The 16,787-nt window shown below is 40.6% G+C and overlaps 1 protein-coding gene across 3 annotated transcripts in view; it reads right to left on the bottom strand.

Annotated features, from left to right (window-relative positions):
- Positions 1–16,787, bottom strand: part of Chd6 (chromodomain helicase DNA binding protein 6) — a 171,419-nt gene that overhangs the window by 90,168 nt on the left and 64,464 nt on the right. For all 3 annotated transcript variants that reach the window (XM_005362986.3, XM_026787117.1, XM_026787116.1), the window contains 5 exons: positions 13,529–13,676; positions 10,334–10,483; positions 1,978–2,040; positions 916–974; positions 175–292 (listed from right to left, as the gene is read on the bottom strand). In XM_005362986.3, the coding sequence (XP_005363043.1) occupies positions 175–292; positions 916–974; positions 1,978–2,040; positions 10,334–10,483; positions 13,529–13,676 (538 nt within the window). The remainder of the gene's footprint in view (positions 1–174; positions 293–915; positions 975–1,977; positions 2,041–10,333; positions 10,484–13,528; positions 13,677–16,787) is intronic.

The raw sequence follows: 16,787 nt of genomic DNA, 5'->3' as shown, positions 1-16,787 counted from the left end.
CTTTTGTATTTACATTCAAACTTTAAGAGAATGAATGTTGTTCTCTTTACTAGCATCATATCAGACTTGGCCAACAGAGCTATACAGGACTTCACTGGACATAGAAACTTCCACCTAAATGTTTAGTGCAGAAAGAAAAGCAGCAGTGAAATGAGTCAATACACATTGCTTCACCTCAGTAAAAATGTGCTTCATCTGGGCCTGTTTGTTCCTAAATCGCTTGATCTTCTGTGCGATGCGGGGATCCTTTTCCAGCTCTTCCATTGTGGCCCATTTACAATGTAAATAGGAACTATCCAAGGACATACAATTGTGAGACAAACACAGAAAAATACTATTAAGGTCCCAATAAAAAGGATGACCATTGTACAAGAAGTAGCAGGTGTCTACTGTGACACTGCTGGATACTGCTTACAAGGACCTTTCCCTAAAGGGCAACAATAGATTGACTTCAAATCCCTAACTTTTCTGCAGGTTCCACCAAAACTGGCTCAGAGGAGACAAAGGGGCAGACTTATGGACAAATTATCAATACACACCAGTGAAAGGAGGCAGGTAGCAGAAAGAGGAGAAATGCAAAAGGAAAAAGAATATACACCACAGAACAGCTTTTCCACCTTGGGTGCACATGGGAAATGCTCAGAGCCTTTAAAAGCACATCAGTCCTTAGGGCCCACTCTGACTATATATCAAGTGGTTCTGGGTAAAGCGAAGGCTTTAGTAGTTTTTAAAAACTTTCTGGGTGATTCTACATGAAGCCCAAAATGAGTAATACTGACTAAGGTGAACCTGAATGAGTCAAGATCATGCCTTAGGGGTCAGTTGATAAAAACATAGAAAATAATGAAGTGTCATAGGAAAGAAAGTTTTATTCACATAAAATTTAAATACAAGTAGAATATCAAATAGACGTACAAATTTCTATACTTAACGTAGAACAGCTCCAGGTCAAATGGAGGTTCTCCTGGGTGAACCTGTAACCAACAGTAAACAGTTATCAGCCCATCCCCCAAACAGCTCACCCATATAGGCCAAAACAAAGCAGGTGAACCAATACCTCTGCCTCATTTTAGTAGGATTTCTGGAAAGCATTCCTATTATCTCAGGTCTTTTCTTACAAGTTAACAGCTAATCCTAATCCTAACTCTAAATTTTCGAAACTAGATAAACAGCTACTCAATAGAGTAAGGGGTACAAAAAGGGATCTCTGCTGACATTTTTCCAAGGTCCACATGGAAAAAGCTTTTAGTCCAGGATAGCCCAGGATACAGAAATATGAGGACCACAGCATGGTGCAGAAGTAACTTAAGTTCATGGCTCTCTCCTGATTCTCTCTTCATGAAAACAACAATAAGGACGTCTATAATGAAGAGAAGATAAGCTGTATCTACACTGGGACCAACATACTGCCTCACTCATGGAACGTTCTCTTAGGAATTTCTAGGACAGCCCAAGATGTGTAAAGAAAAACTCCACTGTTTCCCATTAGGATTTCTTATCCACCTATTCTTGGCCCCTGATGACTTTTATGGGATATCACACAAAGGGATAAAAATATGTTTGTTAGGATCTTAATGGAGAAAAGTATCAACTGATGACTTAAGACATTTAAGAACTTAGTGTCCTAAGCCGGGCAGTGGTGGCGCACGCCTTTAATCCCAGCACTCGGGAGGCAGAGGCAGGTGGATCTCTGTGAGTTCGAGACCAGCCTGGTCTACAGTGCTAGTTCCAGGACAGGCTCCAAAACCACAGAAAAACCCTGTCTCGAAAAACCAAAAAAAAAAACAAAACCCAAAAAAACAAAAAACAAACAAACAAACAAACAAAAAAACAGTGTCCTAAGAACCTCCACAGTGACAATGTTCTTGACAAGCTTTCACGCTAGCCAAGGATGAATAGTTGGTTCTCCAGGCAAATCCTTCTCCACAGAGGTAGTGTCTACCAGTGACAGAAAAACATGAAACAGGGGCCACCAACCTCCTGGACAGTCTTAGATGCCAGGATCTTCTCAATGATGTTTGCATCATCTTCTGGAGGCTCCTGAAGACAGAAATTTAAGAGAAAAAGAAAGGTTACCAGAAGCAGAATCTGAGAGAATAACTCTTAAGTGAAGGATGAGGTTCTGAGTTGAGGGATTTTGGAATATCTGTATAGACCATCATCAGAATAAATGTAATTCAAAATCCTGAAATCTACTATTCATCTACCTTCACAAAGATACTCAGAAAGATTTTAGATTTGAAAACACTTTGGATGAGGGATGCATAGTTTGTTAAAGCATAGCTACTACCTCCTTCAAGGCTCACAGTACAGGACTAGCAGGATAGCTTGGAGGGTTAAAACTCTTAAAACAGAAGCCTAAACATCTGATTTAAATGCTCAGGTCCCACAATGGAATAAGACTGACTTCCAAAAGTGTGCTCTGATCTTGAGTGCGTGAGCATGTATACACACACACACACACGGTAATTAATTAATTAATTAATTAAAAATGTAAAAGTTCACAGACTTTGAGTACCAAAGCCCCCCTAAGAAGTCCACAAATATTTTGCAAAGCTAGAATTCAAACAGTAGGGTGCTAAGTTCTGGGCATAGCCCTTACTGTAAAGCAGAAGAGATTCTGGGCTCTAAGACTAAAGAACCAATACAATTGTTCCAAAGACTTCCAATTTTTGTAAAACTTACACATTTTGATGCATAAAATTTTCTAGAATAGAAAAGAATCTTGGGGTGGGGGTGGATGCAGTGGTTAAAGTGATTAAGTTACAAAACTTAATCAGTCTGATACCAGGAAACAACAGCAGAGAGAACTAACTTTCTCTAAACTAAAGTTGTCTTTTGACCTCTATCCATGTACCACAGCATGTATATGCATAATACAAATAAATAAGCAAATAAATGTAGTAAAATAAAAAAAGAAACCTGGAGTCTGACAATCTAATCAAACGATCCCAATTCTAATACCTATCAACTACTGACCAGCAAAGTTAATTACTATTTCTTGGTTTCTGAATAATAGTTGTAGAAGTGGTAGGAAAGATATAGACCACCATTTTAATAGGATAAAACAGCACATGAAAACAGTTTTTTTAACCTATAAAACCAAGGTGTAATAATTTCTATTTAACTGCTGTTTCACTGATAATCCCAACTGAAAATCAATTCCTTTTTTCCTATCTTAGTCACACACCAAAATTCCCAGGCCCCCAATCTCCATGAAATCTTAATAAATAAATGTATAATTATTCATTATACAAAACATCAGCACAAAAACAACAGTCTTGGAAGGACATCCTGAATCCGAGTTCCCTTAGGTTTAGCTTCTTTCTGGACTTGTGCAGTCGCCTTTCAATGGTTTCATATGTTCTATGACCTCTCTAGACCTACTTCAATCTAAGACTTGAAGCAGTACTGAAAAGAATGCTCACCACAACAACCTGACTAGCTAGAACATTCCAGAAAGATGATTATGCTGCATATCAATCTCATATTCAATTACCCCAAGGCCATACCACTACAGAAAACATACTGTTAAACTGTCTTAAATCAAGCTCTTCCCAGAGTAAAGAGTGACACCATGGCAGTGAAGTACGTGCTCATCAAGCAGGCAGCAGATGGCCCAAGAAATCTGAGTATTTCCTCTGTGGGAGTCTTTCCCTGAACCTCAGCCTTGGCCCTTGGCTATGCCAGATGCCAATAAACCTTTAAAATCTGCCTGCCTGTCTCCCTTGGAGCTGAGGGTATAGGTCTTTGTGAGGGGTTCCTGGCTTATTATACGGTGCTAGGACCTGAAATTGGTCATGACTGCAAAGCAGGTGCTCTTAACTGTAGAGCCTCAGTATTTTATTTAACCTCCCAAATATCTGAAGTATTATAATTTAAACACGCTGACAGAATCAATACAAAAATTAAAGTTTTTTTTTAAAAGTTCAATTCCTTATGTTTTCAAACTACAGTGTGTCCTTTGTACTTTCAGCATACTTCAATCCAGGCCAGTCGTCGTATTTCTAATGCTCAATAGGCTCACGTGGCTAGCAATGTCCATACCGGGCAGTATCAAGTAATGCCTGTATTGAGCAAATGCAGCTCTATTCTCTTTTACTGATTTATTTCCCTATCCTCACAACAAAACCACTGTCTTTATTATGGCAACTTAATTATGAAGTTTTCACTGGTTTTCCCTTTTTACATTTGATAACATATTTCTATGCAAAGGCATCATCTTATCCTCACAGCAGATGAGTATGTACAATGAAAGCAAATGGAAACAGAAATGAGGGAGAGGGATCTATGAAAAAAGGGAAGTAGGATTATGTATTGGTTTAATGCTTTTTATACTATGAATAACAAAGAAAGGTAGGGATGGGAAGGAATAATAACTTAGTGCATGGGCTGTAGAAGGTGTTTTCAGAGAGGTGGAAGCTTCCAGGGGTGAAGGCTCCCACACTAGGTCTTGATGCAGGCTGACAGCATATTCAGTCCAGTTTGCGTGTCAGGGCTTCTGAGTCTAGCTGTTCCTACTCTGATTCTGCTGGGACATGTTTTCCACTTGAGCCTCCAGCACTGAACTCTGGGCTCTTGCTGTCCTCTTCCCACATCTTCCCAGAGACTAGCTATTTCTTAGCTTTCTTCCAAAGTGCATGTCAGCTCACCTGAGGCTTGCTCTTCACTGCCTGCAATTATTAACTCAGCTAATTTCTATGTCCACAGATAGTAGATATCTTTAAAAATATGCTGTAACAAACTTCTCCTTTTCTGCCCATCTTGCAGCAACCTCACCCAGAGGGGAAATCTTCCGATATTAACTCACACTAACAAGGTGCAGGAAGATTCGTTTTAAGGTTTCTTTCTTTCCAGTCCTCCTTCACCCTTTTTTTTTGGGGGGGGGGGATAAGGGGAGGGGTCTACACTAATTTCGAAGTGACTACATCTAGTCTCATGATTTTAAATACTAGCTGTACTGTGAGGCCTGCCAAATTCACACATCCCAGATTAAAACTTCTTTTCAGACTGCAGACTCACATTCTAATTATTTCTTGCATCTCTACTTAGATGCAAATTTTAAGTTATTTTAAATTAAAATTTCTAAAAATTAATTCTTGGTCTGATACATTAACAAGTCTCCAGCACCTAAGTCCTAATCCCTCAATCAAGAGTTCTTTCCCATCTGAGTTAAAGGAAATTCTACCTTTTCAGGTGCTCAAACCAAAGATCCTGATGCAATCTTTAACTGTTTTCTCTCCACATACCCACGTGTAGTGGTTTGAAGAGAATTCTAGGGAGAATCTGTGCACTGATGCTTATTGTTATCTTGAGAAACTGGTTCAACTCTCACCAAGAATCCACATGTAAAATCAAGAGCAGAAGAAGCTGTTTTGGTTCCGCAGTAGCTAGGGCTCTGATGTTGAAAACTTGTCAATAAGCTGCCCTCTCAAGGCCTGGGCATGCTAGCCTTGGCCTTTAGATCACATACTCACAAGACTGCCACTCTGAACAGCAAAACTGACAAGAAAGCACACATCAGGCTCTTTCTTATTTAAATTTGGTGAAATTTTGGGACACAATTAATGCAAGACCAATTTCTACCTATGTTTCTCCATAAAAAACTCTCTTTACTAATATACTTAGAGGGAAAAGACTCGATCAATTTCTGAGATCATCTGTCAGATTAGCAACTGCTACCTTCAGGTAATTGAGAAGTCATAACCATATACCTGAAATATGATAAAGGGTTTGGGATAAATAACTTACAGCAGGAAATAAAATCCTTTGTAGTGTTTCAACTACCAATTAAACCATAAAATGTCCAAGAAAAGCCCAAATAAAGCAACACATTTCAATGACTCCACGCAGTCTTGCAAGAACTATTTTTAACTATTTATTTGAAAAGTACTGCAATGACAAATAATTCCTATCAATTATCATGTTCATTGGTTGGAGAACGTTGGCAGAGGAACGAATCAACTAACTGTGTGTGACCTGGATCATTCTGTCCCTCATTTCTTAATGGTTAATTCTGAACACTATCTGCCTGCTCCTTGCTACTTTTCTGGTAAAGACTGAAGGAGAGACAAGTGAGGTAACATGAGGATGCTTTAGGCTGGAGGAGAGGTGGCTGAAGGCCAGGCGTCAACAGCCTCTGTAAGCACACGAGTGTCTGGGAAGGATGGGTACCTGCCTTGCTGCTACTCTGCGTGAGCAGTAGGTTCTGCCAGGCAGCACCAGGGTCTCCAGAATGACACACAGCTTGTGTCCCAGAATGTGTTACTGGCAACGATTTCCCTCCCACTCCCACAGCATGATTCTGCATTTCCCTTTCTTGTCTTTTCTAAACCAGATACTTGGCATAGACCTCCTCAATTAATCCCCTTTTTACTTGTATGTCTGCACCAAGTCCCAGTGCCATCATCCTCCCAAAATGCTCCCAAAAGGAAGAGAATGCAACTGGAATGTAAATAAGGTCATTCTGCTCTTCTGCTCTGATGCACTTGTGCCTTCTATCTCTAACTCAATCCACAGTATAAAGGCTACACATGCCAGCTGAGCCGCAAGGCTCTGCAGTGTGGCTTTTTCTACCCCTCAACCCTTATATCTCATTGTTCCACAAATCATAGCCTGGCAGGCAGCTATGCTTATCTCCATTGGTCATATAATCCATGGCTGACTGTTAGAAAATATCTTCTGAATGAGCTCTTTTCTATTCCAGCTTCTGTGTGGTCACTGTGCCTAGCACATACTTGCAGGCTGCACTGATCGCAGTGTTAGTAAAGCCATATGTCCCTTCTACCAGACAGAGCTCTGCGGCATCAAGAGTCATCTGGACACTTCTACCTACATCCCAGACTCTAGATTTGTAGCAGGCTCACAATAGTCATCTGTCAAACCACAGTTCCAACTGTAATTACAAATTCATTTGATTTCATTCAAGACAAGATTTACTTTGTATAAGAATTTGCTCTAAATTATTTATTATTTTATGTGTGTAAGAATTATATCTGCATGTAATATCTGTGTACTGTGTGCCTTCCTGATACCCAAGGAGGCCAGAAGAAGGCGTCAGATCCCAAGGAAGTGGGGCTACAAATGGTTGTGAGTCATCTTCTGGGTGTTGGGACTCAAACCTGGGTCCTCTGTGAAAGTAACAAGTGCTCTTAACTATTAATCCGTCTCTCCAGCCCAAAACGCTTACTTTTTAAGGAATTAAAACGTATGTTAGATGTGTAGCCTAGGCTGGCCTTGAAATCATGATCCTCCTACCTCTGCCTCCTTCAACAAATCTTACTAGCATGCGCCCCTACAATTGGCAGTTACTTTCTAAGCAATTATAATATATGTTACATGTGGGGGAGAGGAGAGGAAGACAAAAGGAGGCAAGAGAGGGGGAATTGTGGTTGGTATGTAAAATGAATAAGAAAAAAATGCCAAAAAAAAAGTCAGATGACACCCGTGTGGAGGTCAGAAGGCAGCTTGTGGGAACTCGTCCTTCTCCTACCGTGTGGGTTCTGGGGACTGAACCCAGCTTGCCAGACTTGGTGGGAAGTCCTTTTATCTACTGAGTCTTTTTGGGATTTTTTGGAGATAGGGTCTCACTCTATAGCCCAGTCTGGCTGAGAACTCACTATGTAGTCCAGGCTGGCCTCAAACTGATGGTGATACTCGTAATTCAACCCCCAGAATGCCACGATATAGATGGGATTTACCATATCCAGCAAGAATCTTACATTCTAATGAGTCAAAAAAAAAAAACCTTAATAAAAACGGATAATAGATCAGAATATATTAGTAAAGCATTTCAGCAGTTTTCTTCCCAATGGTAAATTGAGCATAAAACAGGCATTCCTTACAATCCTCAAGGGTGAGGTACTATTGAACGATCTCATGGCAATCTAAAGATACAACTTAATAAAAAAGTGAGTTATATCCTCAGTCAGCACATAATGTATAAATCATGCCCTTTTTATTTAAAATTTTTTGAATGTGGATGCTTGTGAGCTACTGGTATGCCACAGATAGATTTTGGCATGATGGCACTCAAGTGACTTTTGCTGAGGTGAAATGGGAGGGCACTGTATTTTGGAAGAACCCTGACCCTGTTTGATGTGAGGTCGAGGGCATGTTTGTGTTTTTTTTTTCCCACAGGAAGAAAAAGAAACTTGATGGCTGCCTGAGCATTTGGTGTGGTGTGTGGAACAGAGGAGTACCTGCCCTCATGATATTGTGGCTGTTGATGCTCCCCCAGAGGAGTTGGAGTGAGATTTCTGAACCTGTTTCCTGATCCTCTGATATTACATCCTGCATTCTAGGAAGGGAAGGAGATTATAGTGACGGCTGATGATTCCTGGCTTTTTGATAGACCAGACCTCTGGATCTGGAAAAGGAATGCCTATCTTTTTCCAACAATGAATCTGTGGCTGAGTGTTTGGCAGTTTATCCACACTTTGTCTTGGTACGCGGAGGTCACCTTTACCAGTATAGTTTCCATCGCTGTTGAAATAGAAGGCCTGGAGAACAGGTGCCTCAGACGTTTCCCCTCTGTGGGAAACAGACTCAGTGGAGCAATTAAACACTATTATGGAGGCAATGTGTGTCTTCAGTATACACACATTCAGTGTACTATCACTGGAATTGAGAAATATGTGCTGGACTGGTTGAGAAACCAAACTGGAGGTACTGAAGAGCCCCTCCCTCCCCCCCACAAACTGACTAGGAGGAGTGGGATAAAGGTTTTGCTGCTGGCATTCAGTATATGGGAACTGGAAAAGCTCAAACATCGTTGGAAGTTGGTAGCATAAATTCATTGAATTTTAGAGTAAGGAAAAGGTTCAGAATTCTGGAGTTGCTCATACCTCACCCACCACAAAAACATTTTCTTCTCCCTTGAATGAATCAGAACTATGAGAATTGTAATTTAACCAATTGTGTGTCCATTATTAATACTCATACTAGAATTATGTTGTTAACCTGTTAATGCTTGTTATCTCTTCTGTTCACAATGAAAGTGTTACTGGATAGAAAGAGGTTAGAACTCATTTGAGAGGAATTTGGCACAATGGTAACGAGTTCTTAGAGTTGGTTCAATCAAAAAGGCTAATTTGGAATTTGATGCAGCTAAAACTGCTAAAGACATCCTGGAGCAATTTTAAAAGCCATTTCACCTCGGTCTCCTTTACTCCCTTACTGGGAGGTATTGAAGCCTTAGGAGCATATGTATTGCTAGGCATTATTTGCTTGCCTGTGATTATCGAGTTACTGGTGAACTCTCAGTGGAAAGAGGATTCAGAGATGCATGGAGTTAGTCTCTGCATCCTCATTTAAAATTTTCCAGAGGCTGGTTGTCAAAGATGGGCAAGATCTTTTTGCCTCCAGTCGATTTAAGACAGGACACGCATGGTGGAATGTGTGTACCAGTGATAGGCAAGTCTGGAAGGTTGAAAAGACAACCTAAGACAAGCACAGTCGTCCTATGTCAGAAGCAAAGGTATTAAAAAATTAAATGGAGAACTGTGTGAGTCCACAGTGACTTCCATCTTGACTTAAGGTTAGAGAGTTCAAGCTTGTTCTTACTCCTCAAGGTCAAATTGCAGGATGTCTGGCCAAAGGTATGATCAATAGATGTTTTCTTCCTCATGCCAAATAACAAAATGTTAACATGCCAAAGGTATGGTTTCTAGATATTTTGTGAATTAGGAAGGTGATTATGCTTTGATTGTTCTTTGAACCATGATAAGGAAGTCTTTTGTTCCCCTCTTTTGCTTTGGGTATAAGAGGACTATGCGAAATAAATTCAGGGCTGCTACAGTATTTACTGAGAGCCCCCCTGATTCTTTAAAAAAAAAAAAAAGCTTAGAGAACACACATTCCAATAAAATTATAAGCTGTGACTATATCATGAAGGAAATAAGAAACAATTGCTGGGATGAGAAGCGAGGATCTAGCTTAGATGAAACAGGAAAGAAAGACCTTTCTACAGAGATCATGTTTTGTGAGACTTCACTGAGGGTGGCCCACTTATATAAAGTGTTGGCAGAGAGCATGAAAGCAGGGCAGCACAGGCCAAGGCTGTAGATGGAGATGAGGTGGCAAGCTTTGCGGCTGGAGGGCAACAAGAGGGAAAGATCATTTCTCTACAGTGGCTATCTGGTGAAACCAGGAGAGTGATTGTGTGGGTGCTGTTGAGAATGAGGAGTCTGCACTTTATTCCAAGTGCAGTAGGACACCATCTGAAAGGTTACCACTGGTTAAGGCAATCTAACTTATACTCTAGTGAAGAGCCATTAAACTCTTTCAAGTAGGCCAGCATGACTTTTCAGCCAAGATCATACAAAGGCTATACCTCTGCCTGCCAGGCCAGCGTAGAAGCAGAGAGCGCAGATGTCCGGCCAGCTCCCAGGACAGCGATTGTTTCCCCATCGTCATCCACCACTTTGAAGTCAAGATCCTCGTTGTATCTCCTGCGCTTTACTTGTCGTCCTGAGCGTCGTTTCTGCAGAACAAGCACACTTATCAGTGTGGCTGTGGGTCAAAAGGAAAACTCTCCACAGATATCATCTACATCTAGAGACAGGCCAAGCACAATTTTCTCAACTTCCAAAAGGAATCTTATACTTTTTTAAGAACTAAATTCATAGAGCATGGGATCTAGCTAGGTGAAAGATAAAGTGATGGTACAACCTCTGAATTGCCTGATCCACTAAGAGATGTGTTTTAGTCATCAACGAACGGCAGTGGTGTTTTTTTCTTCCTTTCTGGGGCATCTAGTCCTAAGCAACAGGGATGGGAGGTAACCTCTGAATTCTGTCTTTGAGGTCCACTCAGATTTTCTAGTTTTTATTTACTTTTTTTTTTTCAAATTCACTTAGCCACCAACTCCTAAGAATGTGCCGTGAGAAAATTAATACAAATTAATACAGATTTTATTGGGATCTAGACTGAGACTCTCATACAGTTAAAACAGGGAGATATCTTCAGTGTGACAAAATAACAAGTCATATGGAAAGAGGTGTCCCCTAACAAGTAGCTTAAAACTGCAAGGCAGCACACACAGAAAAGCAGTGCAATGATATCTAGCCCCACCTACCACTGGTTTCAAGCAGCACATACATTTTGGGGAACTAGTCACGGGAAGCATGTCCCCATATACTTAATCTTAAATACAACAGCCCAAACAAAACAAGTAGAACCTCAGTTCCTTTTTCTTCTAAGACATTCTGTAAGCACTACGTTGCTATTGCTTTTTCACTTTATCATCTCTATGAAGTCTAATGCCATTTGAGGGATTCTTTAGAAAAACAAAACCCACAAAACTTCCCCTTTTCTATTCAGAAATAACCATCCCACAAAACTTTAACTCGTCAAATGTTGTCAACTCAATATGGCTGCTTTCCTGCCAGCACGGTTGCCTAACAGCCCCCAGTTCCAGCTTATAGCCTGGGAGGTGACTTTTGCTTTGACAGTAGACACTTAACTTATGAAGACCAGGATGCTACAAGCCAATGCCTGCCTAGAGTGAATGTCAATGAGAAACTCAAGGGGGCCGACCAGCATGGTCTAATTCTGAATGATGTTCCAGTTCAGATACACTGCTGTGGATAGCAAAGGAAATGGTACTTTCAAATGTTAGACTCAAGTCCTAGTGAAGATGGGTCGCTTAAAAGAAATCCCACACTAGCTCAGAATTGAGAAATAGATGGTTATTTATTTAGGGGTAAACTCAAAAATCAGAATCCTCTTCTGGAACAAAGATTAGAAAACTGAAATCCGCAACCAGAACAAAGGGAGAGGCCAGGAAAAGAGGCTCTGCATCAGCATATATAAGAGGCCACGCCCCAGTAAGTGGGTAAGCACTAGCTGTAAGACTTCCCACACCACCTCCCCCTTTTGTTTAAATAAGAGAGTTCAAAGCCTAGGACAAAATTATATACATTAAGAACAAATATATTTAATAATTATCCTATCTTTTACTAGTTTAAGTCTTGTATAATAAATAACTTGGCCAAGTCATAAGAGGAAAGTAACTACAATTATCTCCTCTTTAACACCATCAAAGATCCGAGAAGGGAAATAATATCACTTGAGTAAACAGGAAGTACAATCAAGCAACTTCCAAAATGTGCAAGAAATGATAGAAACAATTGGCTACGTGGGCAATCCCCCAAAGTGTCATTTGCAACATTGAAGCAACCAACTTAGGCTAAGGCCTAGAATAACTGACAGACCATTTTCAAAGGCAGAAAATTTTTTAAAACTGTCTCACCCTGTCTTGGCAAGATTTGACAGTCCTGCTTATCCATTTTCCGATACTATGTATCTTGTCAGTGGTTGAGACATGGGCATTTCTCTGCCCAAAGGCCAGTTTTGCCAAGTGGAGTGTCTTTGGTGCTCACCATTCTCTCAGGAGCAGATCGGTGCTGCCAGGAGCAATTGTGTCTCACTTCAACAGAACCCTAACTTATTTAAATGTCATATTTTATAGTTTTTTGAAATGGTTGAAGATTAACTATCTATGTAGAATATAATGTCTATGTATCTAAAGAACTGGATTAGTCTAACCATAAGCATGACAAACATAGATAACTACTGATCTATAATCCTTAATACCTACATAACTTAAAGACTAAGACTTCATATTAGAATATCATACAATAAACAATTGTGCAACAAATGAGAACAATGACCTCAAAATGTAAACAATGTATAAGTATCTTGATCAGAGGTAGAAATGTACATTGCAATATGATAAATATATATCAATATCATACATTAATTAATATAATTTAACTTTGAATCAATATACAAGAATCTATACCAATGTGACTGCCTATAAACAATAACTCACAAGTATTTACTCTATTACTATTATTATTAGTGTGAGTAAGCTCACACTAATCTATTCTCCCATCCTCAACGTAGAAAAGAACATCCTCACCAGTGTCAAGGGCACTCTGCATTAAGAACTGATTTAGACACTGGACGGTGGTGGCACATGCCTTTAATCCCCGCACTCAGGAGGCAGGATCTCTGTTGAGTTTAAGGTCAGACTGGTCTATAAGAGCTAGTTCCAGGACAGGCTCCAAAGCAATGAGTTAGACGGGCAACTCCTTGTTTCCATGTTTGGAAACTTCCCTTATTATTCTGGTATATACTATACCTCTGACTCTGCCAGCAATGAGAAGCAGGACGTCCAGTATATACTAGCCTGTCACTCTGAGTACTACATCCCAAAACAGGTCTCTTACCTTACCTAGCTTGACTCATAACTTAATTTTCCACATCAACTGCCTCTGAAGACTGATATGCTACTTTATGAGAAACAAACACACTTAACTTCTGAGAACTTATTAATGTAACTATCGGACTTGGGAAATAGCCTGTGAGTGGTCTATGTGCTCACCCACCAAGACAGTACAAGTGCAGCTCGGGTCTGTGTGTAAGGACAGTAAGCTGGGGACAGACACGGAGGAGCACTGAGTGAATGTCAAGACTTGTCCAGACCCCATAGCCTCAAGCAGGTCCCCAGTCACAGCTGTACCTGACTGTCTGTAGACTCGGTGGGCTCCTCAGGACTCCGCAGGGTTGAGTTCGGCAAACTCTGATCCAGCTCTAAACTCTCCACAGTGGTTTCATTTTTCCTTTTTCCTTTCTTCTTTCTCTCCACTGGAGTTGGTCCTTGCTCCTTGCTATAAGACATTCAGAATTAAAACTGTTGGGCAGTTTTGAAAACACATGATTAAAGTTATGAAATCATACCCTGGAATTCTAGTACCAACGTGGACTTTAATGGAGAATCTGTACTTGTTGTGCCAGAAATGTGCAGAAACATGGGAGACACATCTACATGGGATGAGACAGAAATCACTTCATTCACCCCGTGATGACTGCCATGGAATGACTAATGTTTAAGGACAGAATATGAAGTTCCCTAAATCCTCACTTTGAACTTAAGCCAACATCATTCATTAGTAAGTCTGATGGCTTCACAGACATTAAGAATCATCCAATTACAATACCCCTAAGGTACATGGGAAGAGAGACCTTCTTAATAGGTCATCCTCTTCTTTCTTTAGATTATCTTTTCATGTAACGGGCCAGAATGAGCACTGGGGACTAAAACAAGCACTGCCCTTGCTGTTTTGAGTGCTGTAGAGTTACCCTACACTCACATGAAAGAAAATGCTCCCCATAAGGAATGGCACTACTAGGAGGTGTGGCTTTGTTGGAGGAAGTGTGTCACTGTGGGTGTGGGCTTTGAGGTCCCCTATGCTCAAGCTACACCCAGTGTCACAGTTCGCTTCCTGCTGCCTGCAGATCAAGATGTAGAACTTCCAGCTCCTTCTCCAGCACCATGTCTGCCTGCATGCGGCCATGGCCCACCATGATGACAATAGACTGAACCTCTGAACTGTAAGTCACCCCAATTATTTATATATATAATTTATAAGAGATGCCATGTTCATGTGTCTCTTCACAGCAATAGAAACCCTAACTAAGACACACAGCCCAGGGTGTTATATGGAAGATTCCTGAGAGGTAGGCAGAATATCCTGTAAGAACCCAAGAAAACCCTGACCTTCCTATACGGTAAATTCTTACATTTGACAGACATGTTGGCAATGGTAAGTACTAAAACTCTGCTATCTCACCAGAGTCAATCATTATGACACCACGCTTAGAACTCATGTTCTCACATAATACCCAGATCCTCTGCAGATGGCTCAATAAACATTTACTATATAGACATTTTATACACCTCTGATCTCTCTTATCCTTCCTACAGGATCTCATTAGGTTCTGTATTCCTCTGAGTAGTCTTATATCTTATACCACACAGAAAGCATTCAATTAATATTTAAGCAAGTCTTTAAAAATTTAAGGAATGGATAGATGGCTTCATTAATGGATGGATTGTTTGTGGGGATAAAGAGATGGCTCAGCAGTTAAGAGCACTAGGGGCTTTTCCAGAGGACCCAGGCTTGGTTCCTAGCACCCACAGCGAGGCTCACGACTGTCTGTAACTTCAGTTCTAGGGGACCCGACACCTTTTGCTGGCCTCCAAAGGCACTGCATGCGAGTGGTGCACAGACAGTGCAGGTAAAACACCTATATACATAATGACTTTAAAACAATTATTTATAGTTGGGTATATCTGGGAAAGTTTACTTGAACAAAGATACACATCAAATTCTGAAAGAAATTCAAGAAAAAAACAGTAAGAATAACTAAGAATGACTGCAGATGTATATACATATACTGAAGTACTGAAGGCCCAACTCTAAGTCCTCTATGTGGATTATCTCCTTTAAACCCTACCAACTATCAGGCAAAAACAGTTTATTCTCATTTTATTGTGAGAAGAAGTATACTGAGGCTAAGTGAAATTTCCAGAGCTAGCTCCGAGGCTAGAAAGCAGTGGAGATCGAGTTTGAAGCCAGGAAGAACTGTACATTCTTGGGAGTCATCAGGCATTCTTGGGTACTAAAGAGCTGTGTGGCTGAATGACAGTGCAAGGGGGTTCAGTCTGAGATATAGTTTGAGGATTCAGTCTAAGTATACAGTCTGAAGTTTTGTAGAAACTGCAGTCAGTCTGAGGATTTATAGAGACAAGATCACCCCTTTAGTCTGAGGTAGAGGTAAGAACTAGTGGCTGGCTGCTCTGCTTCTCTGATCCCTCAGCTTTCACTCCCCAATATCTGACTCTGGGTTTTATTACTAACTAATTCTAACAATTGGAATTCATGCCACAATTATTCTCTGCCTTATTCCCTTAAGACACTGTTACTGAACATGAACTCCACCATGTTTTTTGCTTTGTTTTCTGCTGGGCTGGCTGTTTAATAAGCTCCCAGAATCCACCTCTCTCCCCCAATAGAGGGATAACAAGCCAAGAAGCCACTCCCAGTTTCCACAAGCATGTTAGGCATTTGAATTCAAGTCTTCATTCCTGCACAGCAAGTACTCTTACCCACCAGGTCAGCTTCCCAGTCCCCAAATAACTTTTAAAAATTTAGTAATTCTACCGTGTGTCTGTGTGTGCCTACTGCATGTGTGTACATGTACCAAGGTTGGAGTATGGATGCCAGAGAACAGCTTGTGGGAACTGGTTTCCTCCTTTTACCATGTGGGCCAGTGATCTAAAGCATGTTATCAAGTTTGGTAGCAAGTGCCTTTACCTGCTAAGTCATCTTGCCAGGCCCCCAAACAACTTAAAATAAATAGCTATTGCACGGATGAAATGGTGTGAAGGAGATTAGGAGATTGTGTACTCAATACTGGTCCCCAGATAGGAAAGATACAACCAAGACTATGCTACGATAGTCTATTCCTTCTCTAACTGACTGGTCCACAGATGACAACCAGGACAACTTGGAAGTTCTTCCTTGAAAAGGATATAATCCGGGGCTGTGAGCACCTACATACAAACACATAAATACGGTAAAATAAATCTTATAAAAAATTTGGAGAGGAGTGGGTAGGTAAATTAATGTCTTTTCCACTGCAACATAAAGTTGTAGTAGCCATAACTCTAACCAGGGACGTGTAGAAAGCAACTAGAGACAAAAAGCCTTGGAATTCTCAATCAAACCTTCTGATTCTGTAAGCCAGCCACTCCTAATGATCAGCGTTTAACTTATGCTAATTTAAACTGGATCTGCACTGCGTGTGACCAAGAGCTCTGAATAATACAAAGTCCTCACGTTCCCTGTTTAACAGCTCTGTAGGAGGAGCAAAGCAACCTTACTTCTATAGTCTTCCTTTTTTAGCTTCCAATTTGAAAAAAGAAAGAAAGAAAG

Source organism: Microtus ochrogaster, linkage group LG8 (genome assembly GCF_000317375.1).
Source record: "Microtus ochrogaster isolate Prairie Vole_2 linkage group LG8, MicOch1.0, whole genome shotgun sequence".
NCBI classification, from domain to species: domain Eukaryota; kingdom Metazoa; phylum Chordata; class Mammalia; order Rodentia; family Cricetidae; genus Microtus; species Microtus ochrogaster.
Note: the sequence above shows the minus strand (reverse complement) of the source record. Positions and strands in the feature narration are given on the sequence as shown.